The following is a 15,001-nucleotide window of genomic DNA, read 5'->3' on the forward strand; positions in this document are numbered from 1 at the left end:
TCCTCATTTGCTTTTCCTTGAGCAGCACAGGACCCGGCTACCTCCCCCGGGGCAGTGGGCAGTGTCCAGGCACCCCTGCAGCCAGAGGCCTTGGCTCCAGGCCAGGGCTGCCACCAGCCCCGAGTGGCTTCCAGCAGGCTTCCCCCATCCCCGCCAAGGTCTTCCTTGCCATAGTCTTCCTCACTTTGTCCACACTGTTACTCCAATACGCAACCCAGGTCCTGCCTAGCTAATAGAACCTTCCAGAACACCCATGTGTGCGTGAATAAAATGTGGTCGCATTACCTGACCTTTCATTTTTATTTTTCGAACTTCTTGTTGGCATCTAACAGAGACAGAAGAGCACACAGACCCCAAGGCAACTGCTCGGTGAGTTTGATTCCTGTCTGTTCTGATCCAGTTTCCTGCTAATGTGAATCCTGGGAGGTAGCAGGTTATGGCGCAAGTCCTTAGGTCCCTGTCGCCCATGTGGGAGGCCTTTGTGGAGTTCCTGGCTCCTGGATTTGGCTTGGCCCAGCCCTGAATGTTGCAGGCATTTGGGGAGTGAACCAGTGGACGAAAAACGTCCATCTCTCTTTATTATTTATTTATTTGAGAGGTAGAGTTACGGGGAGAGAGGAAGAAACAGAGAGAAAGGTCTTCCATCTACTGGGTCGCTCCTCAAATGGCTGCAACAGCCGGAGCTGAGCTAATCCAAAGCCAGGATCCAGGAGCTTCTTCCAGGTTTCCCACACGGGTACAGCGCCCAAGGGCCCAAGCACTTGAGCCATCTTCCACTGCTTTTCCAGGCCACAGCAGAGAGCCGGGTTGGAAGAGGAGCGGCCAGAACTAGAACCGGTGCCCATATGGGATGCCGGCACTGTAGATGGAGGTTTAGGCTTCTGCGCCACAGCGAGGACCCCAGATGTTCACCTCTCTCTCTCTCTGTTTTTCCTTGTCTATCAAATAAGATGAAAATAGACACACACACGATTTCAAGAGAGGAGAGGAGAACCCCAATGTCCCATCAGCAGCAGACGGGCGGGGTCACTGGGCTCCATCCTCAAGCCTCCCCAGATCCGACAGTGCGCCCCTGGGCAGGAGGCTGGCTTCTCAGGAGGATGCCTGGGGAATCTGAAGCCAGGCCAGGGTATGGTGACCCTGTGACCCCTGCCCGTGTCTCCCCCGGCACTGAGGGAACTGCAGGTGCTGCTGAGCACAGGCGCCGGCACAGGCTTCCGTCCCTGGCCTCCTCCCTGCCCTCGGTTCCCACACTGGCCGGGAGCAGATGGTCTCCTTTGGAATCTAGCTCCGGCTCCAGACTTCCTCCCCGCCACGCCTGAGTTCACTCTGGGCCAGCAGCTGGCCAGGGGCACTGCCAGCCACTCCGCGGAGGGTCTTGCTCCCTGACTCCATTTGCATCTCCAGCCAATTCAAGCCTCCCTCCCCAGTGGGCAGCTGGTAGGCAGGGCCCAGGACTTCCTTCACATCCTTCAAACCCACATCCTGGTCCCGCTGGGAGATCTGGGCTCATCCTTTACCTGCTATGCTCTCCACAGCTCAGCACGACACAAGTATAAACAATCACAAAGTCACACACACACACACACACACACAGGATAAACACACATATAAACACACATCCTCACCCCACACACAGAGACATGCGCGTAGACACATGCACACACACACGCCCATAAGCACACACAGCCACACGCAGCAATACAATGCACACCCGGAGAACACACGTACACACAGTGCACACACGGGGCCCATACATGACACACACACAGCACATACACAGAGCACACTGATGCTTGCAGGCGCCAGGCAGGAGACAAAGGTCACCCAGCACCCTGCGCCCGCACTGGACACAGCTAAACCTTCCCGCGGCTCACCCTGCCCCCAAGGCTGGTCTCAGCGTGGCCTGGACCCCGCAGCCTGAAGCGCCGACGGGCCCGCCCTCGCCGCCGCCCCGGGTCTCCGCACAGCCGGGTCCGAGAGCGTCCGGCGCACCGAGGGTTAAGAAACTCGCGGGGCGGGATTGGCTGCACCGCCCCGGCCCGCGCCCACGCGCCCCGCCATTGGCCCCGAGAGGGCCCCGCCTCCCGGGATGGGGCCCCGAGCCGCTTGCCCGCCTGCGGGGAGCCGAGCGCGCCGCCGGGGCCGGGCAGCCGCGCATTCCTAGCAGCGCGGTGGGAGCCGGAGCACGAGCCGGAGCGGGAGCCGGAGCCGGAGCGGGAGCCGGAGTCGGAGCCGGGAGCCGGGAGCCGGAGCGGGAGCCGGGAGCCGGGAGTGGGATCCGCGGGCTGGAGCCAGACCAGGAGCGGCGCGGGCCGGAACGGGGCGAGCTATGGTGAGTGCCGCTCAGCCTCCAGGTCCTGGGAGCAGCGCCGCGGATGGCACCCGGGGCGGCCCGGCCCGCGGGGGGCTGGGCGCCGGCTCCCTGCAGGCGCGAGTCGGGGAGGGGGGCGTCCGGCTGGGCTCGGCTCGCCGGCCGCGCTGCCCCTGATTCCGTGGGGAGGCGACTGGCCGGGGCCGGCTGTGGAGAGCTCAGGGTGGTCGCTTCAGCTTGGCGACACTTGGTGCGGTCTGATTTGGGGTATCCGGAAGTCCCCGGACCTGGCCTGGCTTGGACACCCTGGGCTGCAGGGCTGGGTAGTATTCGCGCGGGCGGCAGTTCCGAGGTGTCTGGATCCACCCGAACCTGGGCGCCCCTGGACGCCGAGGTAGATCTGAGGCTGGACGAGGTGCGTCGTGGGTGGCAGAGCGCGTATGGAGTGCTTTGGCACTGGCACTGGCATCGCCGCCGCTCCTGCTGGCATAGGGTGGAGGTGGCCGCTGTCCGAAGACCAGCCCATCTCCCCAACATCTCCTTGCAATGAGTCCTCACACTGGGGTGGGCAGAGGTATCAGGGAGAAGGGGGAGTTGTCCAGGGGAGGAATTTCATGGGGGTCTCTACAGGACAGAAATTGCTAGCTCCAGGCTGGGCCGTTGGAGGGCTGTTTGGAGGAGGGAGGTCTGTGGCGCCAGAGCCCAGGGCCTGGTTGCTGCCTCTCCATCCCTGGGTGGAGGCGGCCTCCTGTGTGGCTTCTTTTCCCATGGACAGGCCCCTCGGGTTCTCTCTCCCAGTCCTGGTCAGTGTCCTGTGAAATGGGTACAAATCACGTGGGGCCTGAGGGCATGTGTCAGTGATTTCTGTGATGCCCGGGTAAGAACCGGGTAGGACCCCCAGGCCAGCCCTTGCTGTGCCTGGGACAACTTCCTTTCCAGCCCCACTCCCCACAAGTACCTAGCCCCCCTCCCCCACCTTTAAACATTTTTATTTGGAAGGCATGGTGACAGAGATCTTCCACCTGCTGTTTTACTTCCCAAATATCTGCAACAGCTAGGGCTGGCCCAGGCCAAAGCCGGAAAGCCAGGAACTCCATCCAGGTCTCCCATGCGGATGGCAGTGGCCCAAGGACTTGAACCATCATCTGCTGCCTTCCCAGACGCAGTCATTAGCCAGGAGCTGCATTGGAAGTGGAGCAGCTGGGACTCGAACTGCCGGTCTGAAATGGGATGCTGGCATCACCAGCAGCAGCTTAATCTGCCCTTCCACTTTGTCCTGTCTTCTTACCCGGCTAGTCCCTTCCACCCTCGGGTACCACACTGGCCTCTCCAGAGTCCAGCGCTGTACTGCGTCAGAGGCTGCTTAGAGACCATCTTGGACCGCACCCATCCCCTGGGTTAGAACTCGCCCCTGCTCGATGGTTTGGGTGGCAAGCCACGCGCTACCTGTTATGCAGGGGCGAGGTGAGAGCGTTAGGCTTTGTGGTTTCATCCTCCACACTGCCTCTCAGCCCAGCCCGGTCCAAGTCACTCAGAAAGAAGACTTTTTCTTTCTCGCCTTTGGGGACACTTTTCAGAGCCTGCCAGCCTGAGGGGTTTCCCAGCCCATTGGGAAGACCCCAGGCTTTGGATCAGGTGATTGGGTTTGAGTCCCGGCTCCTCCAGTCCCACACAGGATGTCTGGTCCTGTGGCTCTGTCGCCCTGAGCTCCAGGTTCCTCTTCTGTGAGATGGGACGTTAGCGCTCACCCTCCCGAGGGATGGTTAGCGCCCTCCTGAGGTGGCCCCATGAGCGGGCGCTGCGAGAGCAGCTGCTGCCTTTCTTTCGCAGCCTTGAGCTCTGGGTGGGAAGTTCTCCCTGCCGTCTGACCTGTTTGCTGGTCTGGAAGAAGGATTAAAGTCGGCCCTGTTGGTGGGGGAAAGACAGCACAGTGGTGCTTCCAGGACAGTTCGCAGCTCAGCAGAGATGTGCTGAGTACTTGCTGTGTGCCAAACCCTATGCAAAGGAGGAGGAAGAGCCGTGAAAACACTGTGCTTCCTGTGGTCTGGCGCTCTCCACCCAGGCCTAGCTGGGTAGCCTGTCTAGAAGAGCTGTCTTGCTACACAAGGGTGCCGTCCTGGCCGGAGAGATGCGACCTGAGTGATAGAAGACCCAAGGTGTGAGGGCACAGGAAAGGCCACCGTGAGGCTGGAGGAGGAGAAAGTGGGCGTGCTAGAGCGGTGGCAGGGCCAAGCACGAGGGCATGAGGCGGGCTGGGGTGGCGTCCCCACCGTCCTTGCTGACGCACTTGAGTGGGTGGGGTGGAGGCTGACGGCAGGCCTCTTCGGCCCTTGTCATTTTGGTTTGCTCTAAACACTGGGCCCTGGACCGATGTCCTCCTGAGCTGGGGTGACCCAGGACTGCCAGTGCTTGTTCCCTGGATCCCCTGCTCTGTGGGTGTTAAACAAACTCAGTGGCCCCGCCCCTCCAGGGTTCCTCCCCGCCCCAAGGGTGCTTCCTGTTGTCCCGCTGAGGCTCCCTGCTGGGCCCCCAGCTCCCGGCCCAGGTCTCTCCCCCTTGGCAGAGCCTCAGGCTGCTCTTAAGCCCTGGGTGGAACCCCTACTCCAGCCTATGTCTCCTGCTTGTGCTTGTCCTCAGACCACCCAGCAGCAGGCACAGAGCGGGGGTGTGCATGCACGCGGGTTGGGGGGTGGCCAGGAGTCACAGAGCAAGAGAGAGCCTGAGCAGGTACCAACCTCCCAGAGGGCTGGAACAGGAACCAGGCACATGGGTCAGGTGATCTGCCATAGTAGTGCCTTGAGAATGTTCCTTCACCTTCCAAGCTGGGGGCTGAGTTTAGGCTGGAGTGGGGGTTGGGTATGACCTTGACTGTGCAGCGTTGGAATCCCGTGTGACCTTGGGTCATCCATCCATGCCCCTTTCCTGCCCAGTGGGGCAGATTTGCTCCTTGGGATAGCAGAGGGTGCAGTGGATGCAGAAACTGTTAAGAGTGAGGGCATGTGTCCTTGCTGGAGGGTGGGAGGGGAGCCACAGGCCCCAGAGCCACTCTGCGGGGTTCCCAGAACATGCCCTCCCCCTGGGCACCAGTGCTGTGCTGGTAACTGGGTTACTCACGTTTCCTTGCATTGCTGCAGTTGGTTGTGGGTAAACAAAGATATTGTTTTTTTTTGTTTTGTTTTTTTTTTTTTTTTTTTTTTAAGAGTAAATACATCATTTCCCAGACAGAAACTGCAGAGACGGGTGGTGTGAGGAGAGGAACAGGATCTGAATGTTTCGGGCGTCACTTGGGACCGGACCAGCTTGCCCAGTGTCCATGTCTGTGTGAGGCAGGAACCGCCAGCAAATGTTTACAACTCGGCTCTTCAGCTCGATTTTTTCCTCTCTCTATTTCTAAATGATTGAGAGGTTTTTAAAAATTATTTATATATTTTATTTGAAAGGCAAAAAGGGAGAGAAAGAGAGAGATCGTGCCTGCAACAGCCAGTGCTGGGTCAGGCTGACGCCAGGAGCCAGAAACGCCATCTGGATCTCCCATGTGCGTGGCAGGGGCCCGGGTACCTGGTCCATCCCCTGCTGGCTTCCAGGTGCATCAGCAGGAAGCTGGATTGGAAGCAGAGTAGCCGGGATTCCAGCAGATAATGGCATGTGGGTGCCCCAAGCGTGGGCTTGTGCCACCGTGCCACAACACCTGTCCCAGTTATTTTTCTTTAGTTGACTAAGGGAGCACCCCTGCCATGGCTAAAGTGCTCCGTTCATCCATTCACCCAGCAATCTGCCTGGCGGAGTACTAGGGCTGGGGCTGTGGGCAGTGCGAACCCGACCCACAGGCGCCTCTTCCGACAGCAGGTGCAGAGCAGAAATTACAAGGACCATTACTGTTGCCCTGGAGACAGGAGGGCTGCCGGAGCAGAGGGGAACTGGGATCACAAGAGATTCCCTGAGGATACAATATTCAAGCTGCAGCCTAAACAGAGGCGCAGGGAAGAGCGTTTGGGCCCCTGCAGGATCCCGGAATATGGTGCCTTCAGGAACGGGCTCCTCTAGATAGCAGGGGCGGCTGCCAGGGAGGTGGCCGAGGACTCGTGCACTTGGGTGAAGGAGTTGGGCTTCGTCCTAAGGGCAATGGGGAGCCACTCAGGAGTTTAGAGTGAGGGGAGTGACCTGGTCAGGTTCGCATTTTGAGATGATGCGGGCTCTTTATGAAGAAAGGGTAGGGGGAGAGCTGCTGCAGGCAGGGGACCCGTTAGGGTAGCACCGGCAGGACCCTGCCTCACACCCCCGTGCCCTCCTCCCAGGCAAATAACCAGCCAGGCTGCTGGCTTCCGGGGCCTTGGATCTACTAGAGCAGGAAGGAAAAGTGGCGAGTACCAGCCTGGGATGCCATGCCAGTCATCGTGGCCAGGGCCACAAGAGGTGGCAATGCCCAGGGGAGGGCTAGCCATGAGGAAGGGCTCAGCAGTCCTCGAAGAGTCACGGCAGGGGTGGGGGCACCGAGCTTAGTGGACGGGTGGCCGCAGCTGCACCCACTGCCAGGGTGATGCTGGGTGGCCAGCGCCTGGCTCCTGCCCCACTGGTAATTTAGGGATTGGTACCTCCTCCACACGGGCTCCTGGGGTTTGGGAGGGGGCCTACACAGAGAAGCGCATTTCTAGAACAGTTAGGCCACCCGAGGGCTTGAGAGGGAGTTGGGCCTGCCTGCTCGAGCCTCTGGCCGCAGCAGAGGACTTGCATTAAAGGGGCCTGAGCCGCCACCTAGGTCCAAGGGGCTACGCGAGCAGCCGCTGTGTCCCCGGCACTCACAGGTGCGCTCTGATGGCCACCTTGACGCCAGGGAGTGGGGCATCCCTGCTTTCGAGCTGTGAAAGCCAAGACTTAGGTCACCTAGGAATTAGGGACTGGACCTGGGTGGGCCTCCTGATTCCTCAAGATTCTAAGCTATTCCCACTGAATTTAGGAGAAAGTTGGCCTTCCTGGGAGAGCCCCTGCCCGCCCTGCCCCGTGGCAGGAGCCGCAGGCCTCGGGAGCACGCTGGGGCTGGCCATTCACCTCTCACCTTTGTCCTGCGCTCCGCTCCGTGGTTAGCAGGTTAGCAGAGCCTTGCCCCTCCCCCCCCCCCGACGTCTTGGACTGCTAGCGTATCCCCTGCCAGTCAGGGCAGAGCTAGGACTTGAGCCCAGGCTGGGTACCCCCAGACCACGCACCCATCTCCCTGGCCTGGGTACTGCCCAGGGTCCCCTTGCTGGAGACGTCCCAGGCTTTCTGACCCAGACCGCTATTAGCAGGGCGAGCAAGAGCACCCCTGGCCCAGAAGTCACTTTCCCCACATCCTCCTCACCCAGCCTCCACCTTCCAGCTTCCTTCCCCTGGCTCCCTGGCCTCCGAGGCTGGGCCGGAGCCAGGAGGAGTCGGGTTGCAGTGTAAACACAGCCCTGTCAATATTTACCTCTGCCTGGAACCTGAGCCTCCTCCCTCCCGGTCCAGGTGCATGTGGCCTGCCTGGCCTGCTTTGCAGCGGCTCTGGCCTGTAATTGAAAGCAAGGCCAAGGGTAGAGACCTGGCTTCCAGCCAAGCTCTGCCACTAACAGTTCAAGGGGCCTCTCCCTTTCTGGGCCTCAGTCTTCCCATCTGTAAGATAGGACGGATGACCCCAAGTGTTTGAGCCGTGGCTGTAGGATGGCCAGCAAGGCTCCTGGTCATGCGGGCCTGGCTTGACCTCTCTGGGCCACCCCCTCCTTGCTGCCTCTGTGGAATGGGATCCTAATGGTCTCTGGTGGCGCTGGGCAGTGACAATGAATGGGAGATGCTCACCGCACTCAGCATAACAACAGAATACAGTGTGTGTGTGTGTGTGTGTGTGTGTGTACACGCATGCGCGCACAGGGTGGGGTGGGGGGACCTGTTGTTCTCAATAAGTGCTTTATGAGCCTCGGGATCCTGGCCCCGCGTGGGTTACATCACTCGGGAACTGGAGCCAAGGGTGGGGCCTCTGTGCTCCCGCCCTCCTGGCACTCGGGCCACAGCTGGGCTGGGGGAGCCCAGGGATTAAGAAGGCCCGTTAGCCAAGCCCGCACTCCCAGCTGCCCGGCTTTGGAGTCCCTTCTTCCTGGGCAGAGGTCCAAGCCCGTGCTGACCTCAGATGTGTGGCCGTGAGAGGGGTGAGGGAGGGCGTCAGGGGAGGAAGGACGCATTTCCTAGGCAGCTCTGTCGCAGAAGCCCAGTCCAGCACACACAGGAGCTGCCCCTCCAGCTCTGGGGGCGGGGAGGGACAGCTTCCAGGGGAGGGGTCCAAGCAGGCAGTGTGGGACGGGAGGGCAGGGAGAGGCGACCCCCAGGCAGTGGGCACAGCTTGGTTTTGGGGCTGGCTCCGTGGCGCTGTGCTGTCACTTCGGAAGGTAGTCACCTCTTTGTTTTCCTCTGCCTATGGAGCTCCTAGGGCCCATTTCATACAGATAGGACAGGACGATTCTGTTTGCAAAGAACCCAGCCTGGTGCTGGCACATGCGGGGCTCCACGGCTGGGAGCGGCTGTGGGTGTGGGGACCATTGGGACTATGCCACGGAGGCCAGGCATTGCCCTGAGGGTGGAGGCTGTGCAGCCGGGGTCACAGGTGAGGGGCTCACAGGGGAGGGGTCGCACAGGGGAGGGGTCACACAGGTGAGGGGTGCACATCTTCTGCAGCTCTGTGTTTGCAAATGTGCGTTCCTTTGTCCCCCCATCCCCACCCAGTGGCCCTGCAGGAGGCCGTCACTGAAGTGCCTTCTGTGCCAGGCAGTGTGGCCTGGCTTTGACTTTGATCTGCATGATCCGTAGGCATACACTCTGTTGGGTCAGGTTTCCTTCAGCTCCGCCTGTTTGTTGTCTTTAACCTTTTATTTATTATTTATTTTAATTTTATTTGTAAGGCAGCAAGCAAGGGGGGGGGAGAGGGCTTTTGTCCACGGGTTCACTCTCCAAATGCCTACCTGGGACTGGGCCAGGCCTAAATCAGAAGCCTGGAACTCCCTCTGGGTCTCCCACGTGGGTGGTAGGAATCTGTCCACTTGAGCCCTCACCTGCTGCCTCCCAGGGCGCATGTTACCAGGAAGCAGAGCCGGGACTCAAGCTAAGCACTGCTGTGTGGAATGCAGGCACCCCCAAGGGGCATCTTAACCGCGGTGCCAAACACTCACTCCTGTTGCTTTTTAAAAAACATTTAACTGACCCTTGAAAATCATACAGGTTTGTGAGGCACCGGGTGGTGTTGTAAGTACTGAGAGTTCTTGAGGTCTGGTGTTGTCACCTGTGCCAGTGTCTGCTCCGTTTCCAGCTGAGTCCTGCTGTGTTCGGTGGATGCACAGGCCATTGTCCGTGTGTGACACGGGTGGCTCCCGGTTTGGGACTGCTCTTTGCAGACTAAGCACTCACTGCTCTCGGGAACATCTTAGCAGTGTGCAAGCTGGCTCTGAGGGTCACTGTTACGTGGGTTTTCTTATATATTATATTATTTATATATATTATATATACTTAAATATTTATTTATTTGAAAGGCAGAGAGAGAGAGAGAGATTGAATCTTCTTTCCACTGGTTCTCTGATGCCCCCAGTCTCCAGGGCTGGGCCGGGCCAAAGTCAGAAGCCAGGAACTTTATGTGGGTTTCTCACGTGGGTGGCAGGGACCCAGGACCTGAGCCGTCATCTGCTGCCTTCCAGGCACGTTAGCAGGGAGCCGGACCGGCAGTGCAGAGTAGCTGGGACTTGAACCCCGTGCGCGCTCTGTGGAATGCAGGGCCTCAGCCCAATGCACTCCAGCACCTGCCCTGTCTCTCCACAGCCCTAGGCACTCCCTGCCCTCTGGATGCTGCACGTTCAGGGTATGTCATTGATCTCTGCCCTCGGAGAGTGTGTTTTGAAAGAAGGAGGGAATGAGGCTGGCGCTGCGGCGCCGGCACCCTGAGTTCTAGTCCCGGTTGGGGTGCTGGTTCTAGTCCCGGTTGCTCCTCTTCTAGTCCAGCTCTCTGCTGTGGCCCAGCAAGGTAGTGGAGGATGGCCCAAGTCCTTGGGCCCTGCACCCACATGAGAGACCAGGAGGAAGCACCTGGCTCCTGGCCGTAGTGGCCATTTGGGAGATGAACCAATGGAAGGAAGACCTTTCTCTCTCTTTCACTGTCTAACTCTGCCTGTCAAAAAAAAAAAAAAAAAAAAAAAGAAGGAGGGAATGTGCATCCTTCCTCAGCCCTAATGCCTCGGGCCTGCTCAGCTGCCTGGCCCCTCCCCCTAGGGACTGGCAGCTCAGAGCTGGCATCCCGTCCAGACCCTGGGCTTTACCCGGTGCTACCCAGGGCAGGGCAGGGGTCCCGGGCCCGGAGACCCTGGGTCACAAGGGTCTACAAGGGATCGGCTGGCTGACCTTGAGCAAGTCCCTTCCTGCCCTTTCCCTTTCTGCAGAACGCAGGGTGTGTTGTGGGCTCCCAGCTCTCTGGGACCCCACTACGGGCACTGTTTGCTCCCGTGTCCTGAGCTCCCCACTTCCCTGTTGTCCTGCCTCCCAGAGCTCTGCGGGAAGACTGCTGGTAGGAGTGGGGCGGCTCCTCAGCCCTGCTCCCCTCCCTCCCTGACTCGTGGTGCATCAGACCTCCTGGGGTGAGACCCCCACCCAGCCAAGGGAGCCCCACCCAGTAGGTCTGGCAGAGGCAGCCTTGCACCGTGGATCCTGCCCTTCCCTGGCTCTGTGTCTTGCAGCCGTTCACCGCCGCTCTGGGTGCACCTGCAGGGTGTCGTGGGGCCCAAGAAAGGCCTCCCTCGTTGTGCAGACAGAGCAGCGAGGCAGCCAGACCCTGCCCTCGAGGAGCCACATTCTAGGGAAGGAAGCCAGAGATGAAGCCAGCAACCCAAGCCACCCACCCGAAGGATCTCCCCAGAGAGAAGAGAAAATGGGGCGATGGCGGCAAGGGGCGGGAGGCTGCTCCAGGTGGGTGGCCGGAGCTGAGTCCTGGAGCTTAAGGAGGGACCAGCTGGGCACAGACGTGGCAGGGTGGAGTTCCCAGCAGACAGAACAACCCGTGCAAAGGGCCTGAGGCAGAAATAAGCAACTTGGCAAGTGGGGGCGCAGGAAGGCCGATATGGCTGGGCAGAGACAGCCAGGGGAAAGGGGTGGGAAGGTGGCATAGGGACCGGGGGAAGTTGGCGTTTCATTGTGAAAATGATGGGAAGTTGCCAGTGCTGTGCCATAGGGGGTAGAGCCGCCGCCTGCAGTGCCCGCATCCTATATGGGTGTCGATTCTAGCCCCAGCTGCTCCACTTCCGGTCCAGCTCTCTGCTGAGGCCTGGGAAAGCAGTAGAAGATGGCCCAAGTCCGTGGGCCCCTGCACTTGTGTGGGGACCTGGAAGAAGCTCCTGGCTCCTGGCTTCAGATCGGCGCAGCTCTGGCCATTGCAGCCAATTGGGGAGTGAACCAGCGGATGGAAGACCTCTCTCTCCCTCTGCTTCTCCTTCTCTCTCTGTGTAACTCTGAACTTCAAACAAACAATTAAATAAATAAATCTTAAAAAAAAAAAAGGAAAAAAGTGATGGGAAGCCTCTGGAAGGCCCCTCAGAGGTGGCGCCCTGTGGTTTGCACTGGGGAGGCCCTGGTGGCTGTGTGGGGGGTGGGCTGTAGGGGACAGGAGTGAGGCAGGGAGGCCAGTGCCAGGGGAGAGGTGAGAGGGGCTCCATGTTCACCTGTGCTGGGGCCCAGGGGGCTTCTCCAGGATCTGTTTGAGGGGATGGGGAGAAGTCAGCATGTGTCCCTGATGCTTGGAGATGCTTGGAGATGCCCCTGGCCCAGGGCAGGGTGGGCGGGGCAGACCTGTCCATCAAACCCCACCTGAGCTCTGCTTCCCGGGGTGAGCCAGGGGTTCTCTCAAAGCCACCACGGTTCTATCACCCCATCCCTGTGAGCAGTGGGGCAGAGGAGTGATGGTGCAAGCGGGTGCCCAGCCCTCTGCCCTCTGGACTGCTGTACCCATGCTGGCCCGGAGGAAATTCTCTGTGGCTTTGTGGTTCCAGGCTGTGCTGAGCTGGTCTCAGCAGAAGGTGGCCGCAGGAAGGTGACCTCATCATCCCTTGCCCAAGTATCCTCGGTGTGGTTACTCGCTTCCCACTGGGTTCCGGTGTAGTGGGCAGGGGGAAGGAGGGCATGAGAGGTCGCAGTGTGTGAGTGGGAATAGGAGTGTTGTCATCTGGACCAGCGTCCCTATGGGGAGACAAAGTCTCAGAAAGGAAAATGGACTGGCCTGAGGCCACACAGCAAGCTTGGGCCCTGACCTGTGGACTCTGAATCTAGTGCCCTTTCTGCTTAATAAGTGGGACTTAGGGGCTGGTATTGTGGTGTGGTGGGTACAGCTACTACTTATGTACCAACATCCTATCTGAGCACTGGTTCGAGTCCTGGCTGCTCCACTTCCCATCCAGCTCCCTGCTAATGTACCTGGAAAAGCAGCAGCAAGTTCTTGCCCAAATGCTGGGGCCCCTGCACCCATGTGGGAGACCTGGATGAAGCTCCTGGCTCCTGGCTTTGGCCTGGCCCAACCTGGCCACTGCAGCATTTGAGGAGGGAAGCAGCAGATGATAGAAGGTCTCTGTCTCTCTCTCTGTAACTCTGCCTTTCAAATAATTTTTTTAAAAAGTGTTTTTTTTTTTTTTAAAGATTGATTGATTGATTGATTTGAAAGGCAGAATTACAGAGAGGTAGAGACAGAGAGAGTGGTCTTCCATCTGCTGGTTCACTCTCCAAATGGCTACAATGGCCTGGGCTGGGCCAGGGTGAAGCCAGGAGCCAGGAGCTTCTTTCAGGTCTCCCACATGGGTGCAGGGGCCCAAGCACTTGAGCCATCTTTCTCTTCCCTACCAGGTGCATTAGGAGGGAGCTGCATCAAAAGTGGAGCAGCCAGGACTTGAACCAATGCCAATATGGGACGCTGGCATTGCAGGCAGCAGGTTAACTTGCTACATCACAATGCTGGCCCCAAACATGTGGTTCTTAGAGCCAGACAGATGTAGTTTCTGGTCCTGGCTCTGCCACTTGGCCCTAGCTAGGTGACCTTTGGTGAGTAAGCATTTCTGAGCCTCAGTTTTCCACTCTGTGAAATGGGTGATGATAACACCTTTCCCATAACCACCTTGGAAAAAGCGGCTGATAACTGGTGTCATGTCATGGAGCTCTTGGGTCAGTGCACAGAGCAGACCCTTGGTAGGCGGCTGTGGCTCCTGCTCCTGTGGTTCTGCCGCTGGGAGCCTCGTGAGAGCTGGGAAGCGTGGTCCGTGTGGGCTTCACTCGCAGGGTTTCCAGCTCTGAGGAGCACGGGTGGGCAGGGGAGGTGAGGAAGTTGCTGGCGTTGGCTGTCTCGCTGTGACTCATTCACTGTACTTCCCCGTTAGGGTTGAGACACCTTTCACTCAGGGCCTTGATCACATCAGCACCCCAGCACCCAGGCCCACACATGGCCCAGGCTGGCTTGCAGCCGTGCGTCTTCCCGAACTGGGGAGCAGGACACTAAATGCATGCCCAGGGCAAAACCCAGGGCTCCCCGCGTTCTGCATCAGATCCCTACCACGCACCCGGCAGTGCTTGTCCCTTGCCGTGTGGCCTAGCGGCTAAGAGCAGGGGCCTAGGACTGACTTGAGCTTGAACCCTGGATGCACCTTGAACTCCTTGGTTGTAGGGGACCTCATAGCAGGTGAGTTTTCCTCTCTGAGGCTTGGGCTTCCCATCTGTGAAGCGAGGCCAGCCCCCTCCCTCCAGGGGGTCCCAGATGTTAAACCTGGAAAGATCGGCTCAGAGAGCAGGTGCAGTGCGCGCTCCGTGCTGTGCGGAGGAGTGGGTGGCACTGATGACAGCACTGGCGCACGTCTCAAACCCTTTAGGCCCGATCCGCTTTTCCAAAGCTGCTCTTGGTACCTGCGGCCATCCCTCTGCCCTTGCCCCGCCGTCCTGGGTCCCTGCCTCCCCGGGTCCCTGCCTCCCCACCTCCCGCTGTCTCTGCCCTGGACTGCCCTCCCTCAAGGCCGCCTGGGGCTGAGGTTTCTGCTCTGTCTCCTCTCCCTGCGCTGACGCAGGCCAGGAGCCCCAGCTCTGGCCCAGGCCAGCTCTGCCGTGTCCTTGAGCAGCCTCGGGCGCATGACTAAGTTCACAGCCTCTGTGTCTGCATAAAGAAAGTGGGTAGGGTGCTAGTGCCAGACTGTCGCAGGTGGCTTGAAGAAGCCACGGGATTCTTGAGAGGGGCCAGGATTGGTGCCTGCCATACGTTAAGTGCCTCATAATATTGACTGATTTATTGAGGTACAGAATTCCGCTGGAGCAGAGCCCGGCGTCTTTCTCTCTGCATTCCCGGCACCTGGCAAGACTGGGGTTGCAAGGACTTGGGCTGTCTGGGGATTCGCACCATGGGCAATGGAGAGCTGCTTTCCTGGTGAAACAGGCCCCCAGAATCCCTTCTCGGGCCCTTGGGCCAAGCCATGCTGTAAGCCTGTCTGGCACAGAGACAGACGACTGTGCCCGGGGTGGCACAGTGACAGATGACCATGCCCCGAGTGGGGAGTTGGGTGGGAGAAGGCGCGGAGGGACAGGTGCAGTCCATGGAGGAACTTAGGGCAAAATGGACCTGATACTGAATTTCAAAAACATTTTGTTAACGGGTTAGGTGTTCAGCCTAGCAGTTAAGAAGCCCATGTC

At 59.2% G+C, this 15,001-nt stretch overlaps 1 protein-coding gene across 2 annotated transcripts in view; it reads left to right on the top strand.

Annotated features, from left to right (window-relative positions):
• Nucleotides 1-2,109: 2,109 nt before the first annotated feature.
• ECE1 (endothelin converting enzyme 1) overlaps nt 2,110-15,001 on the top strand; it is a 109,949-nt gene continuing 97,057 nt past the window's right edge. The window contains exon 1 of one of the 2 annotated variants that reach the window (XM_070079132.1): nt 2,110-2,335. Coding sequence is in view for 1 of the 2 variants with exons in the window: in XM_051858006.2 (XP_051713966.2) it covers nt 2,333-2,335 (3 nt within the window). In the remaining variant the exon portion in view is untranslated. The remainder of the gene's footprint in view (nt 2,336-15,001) is intronic. The other variant, XM_051858006.2, reaches the window with a different exon arrangement.

Source organism: Oryctolagus cuniculus, chromosome 7 (genome assembly GCF_964237555.1).
Source record: "Oryctolagus cuniculus chromosome 7, mOryCun1.1, whole genome shotgun sequence".
Classification (NCBI taxonomy): domain Eukaryota; kingdom Metazoa; phylum Chordata; class Mammalia; order Lagomorpha; family Leporidae; genus Oryctolagus; species Oryctolagus cuniculus.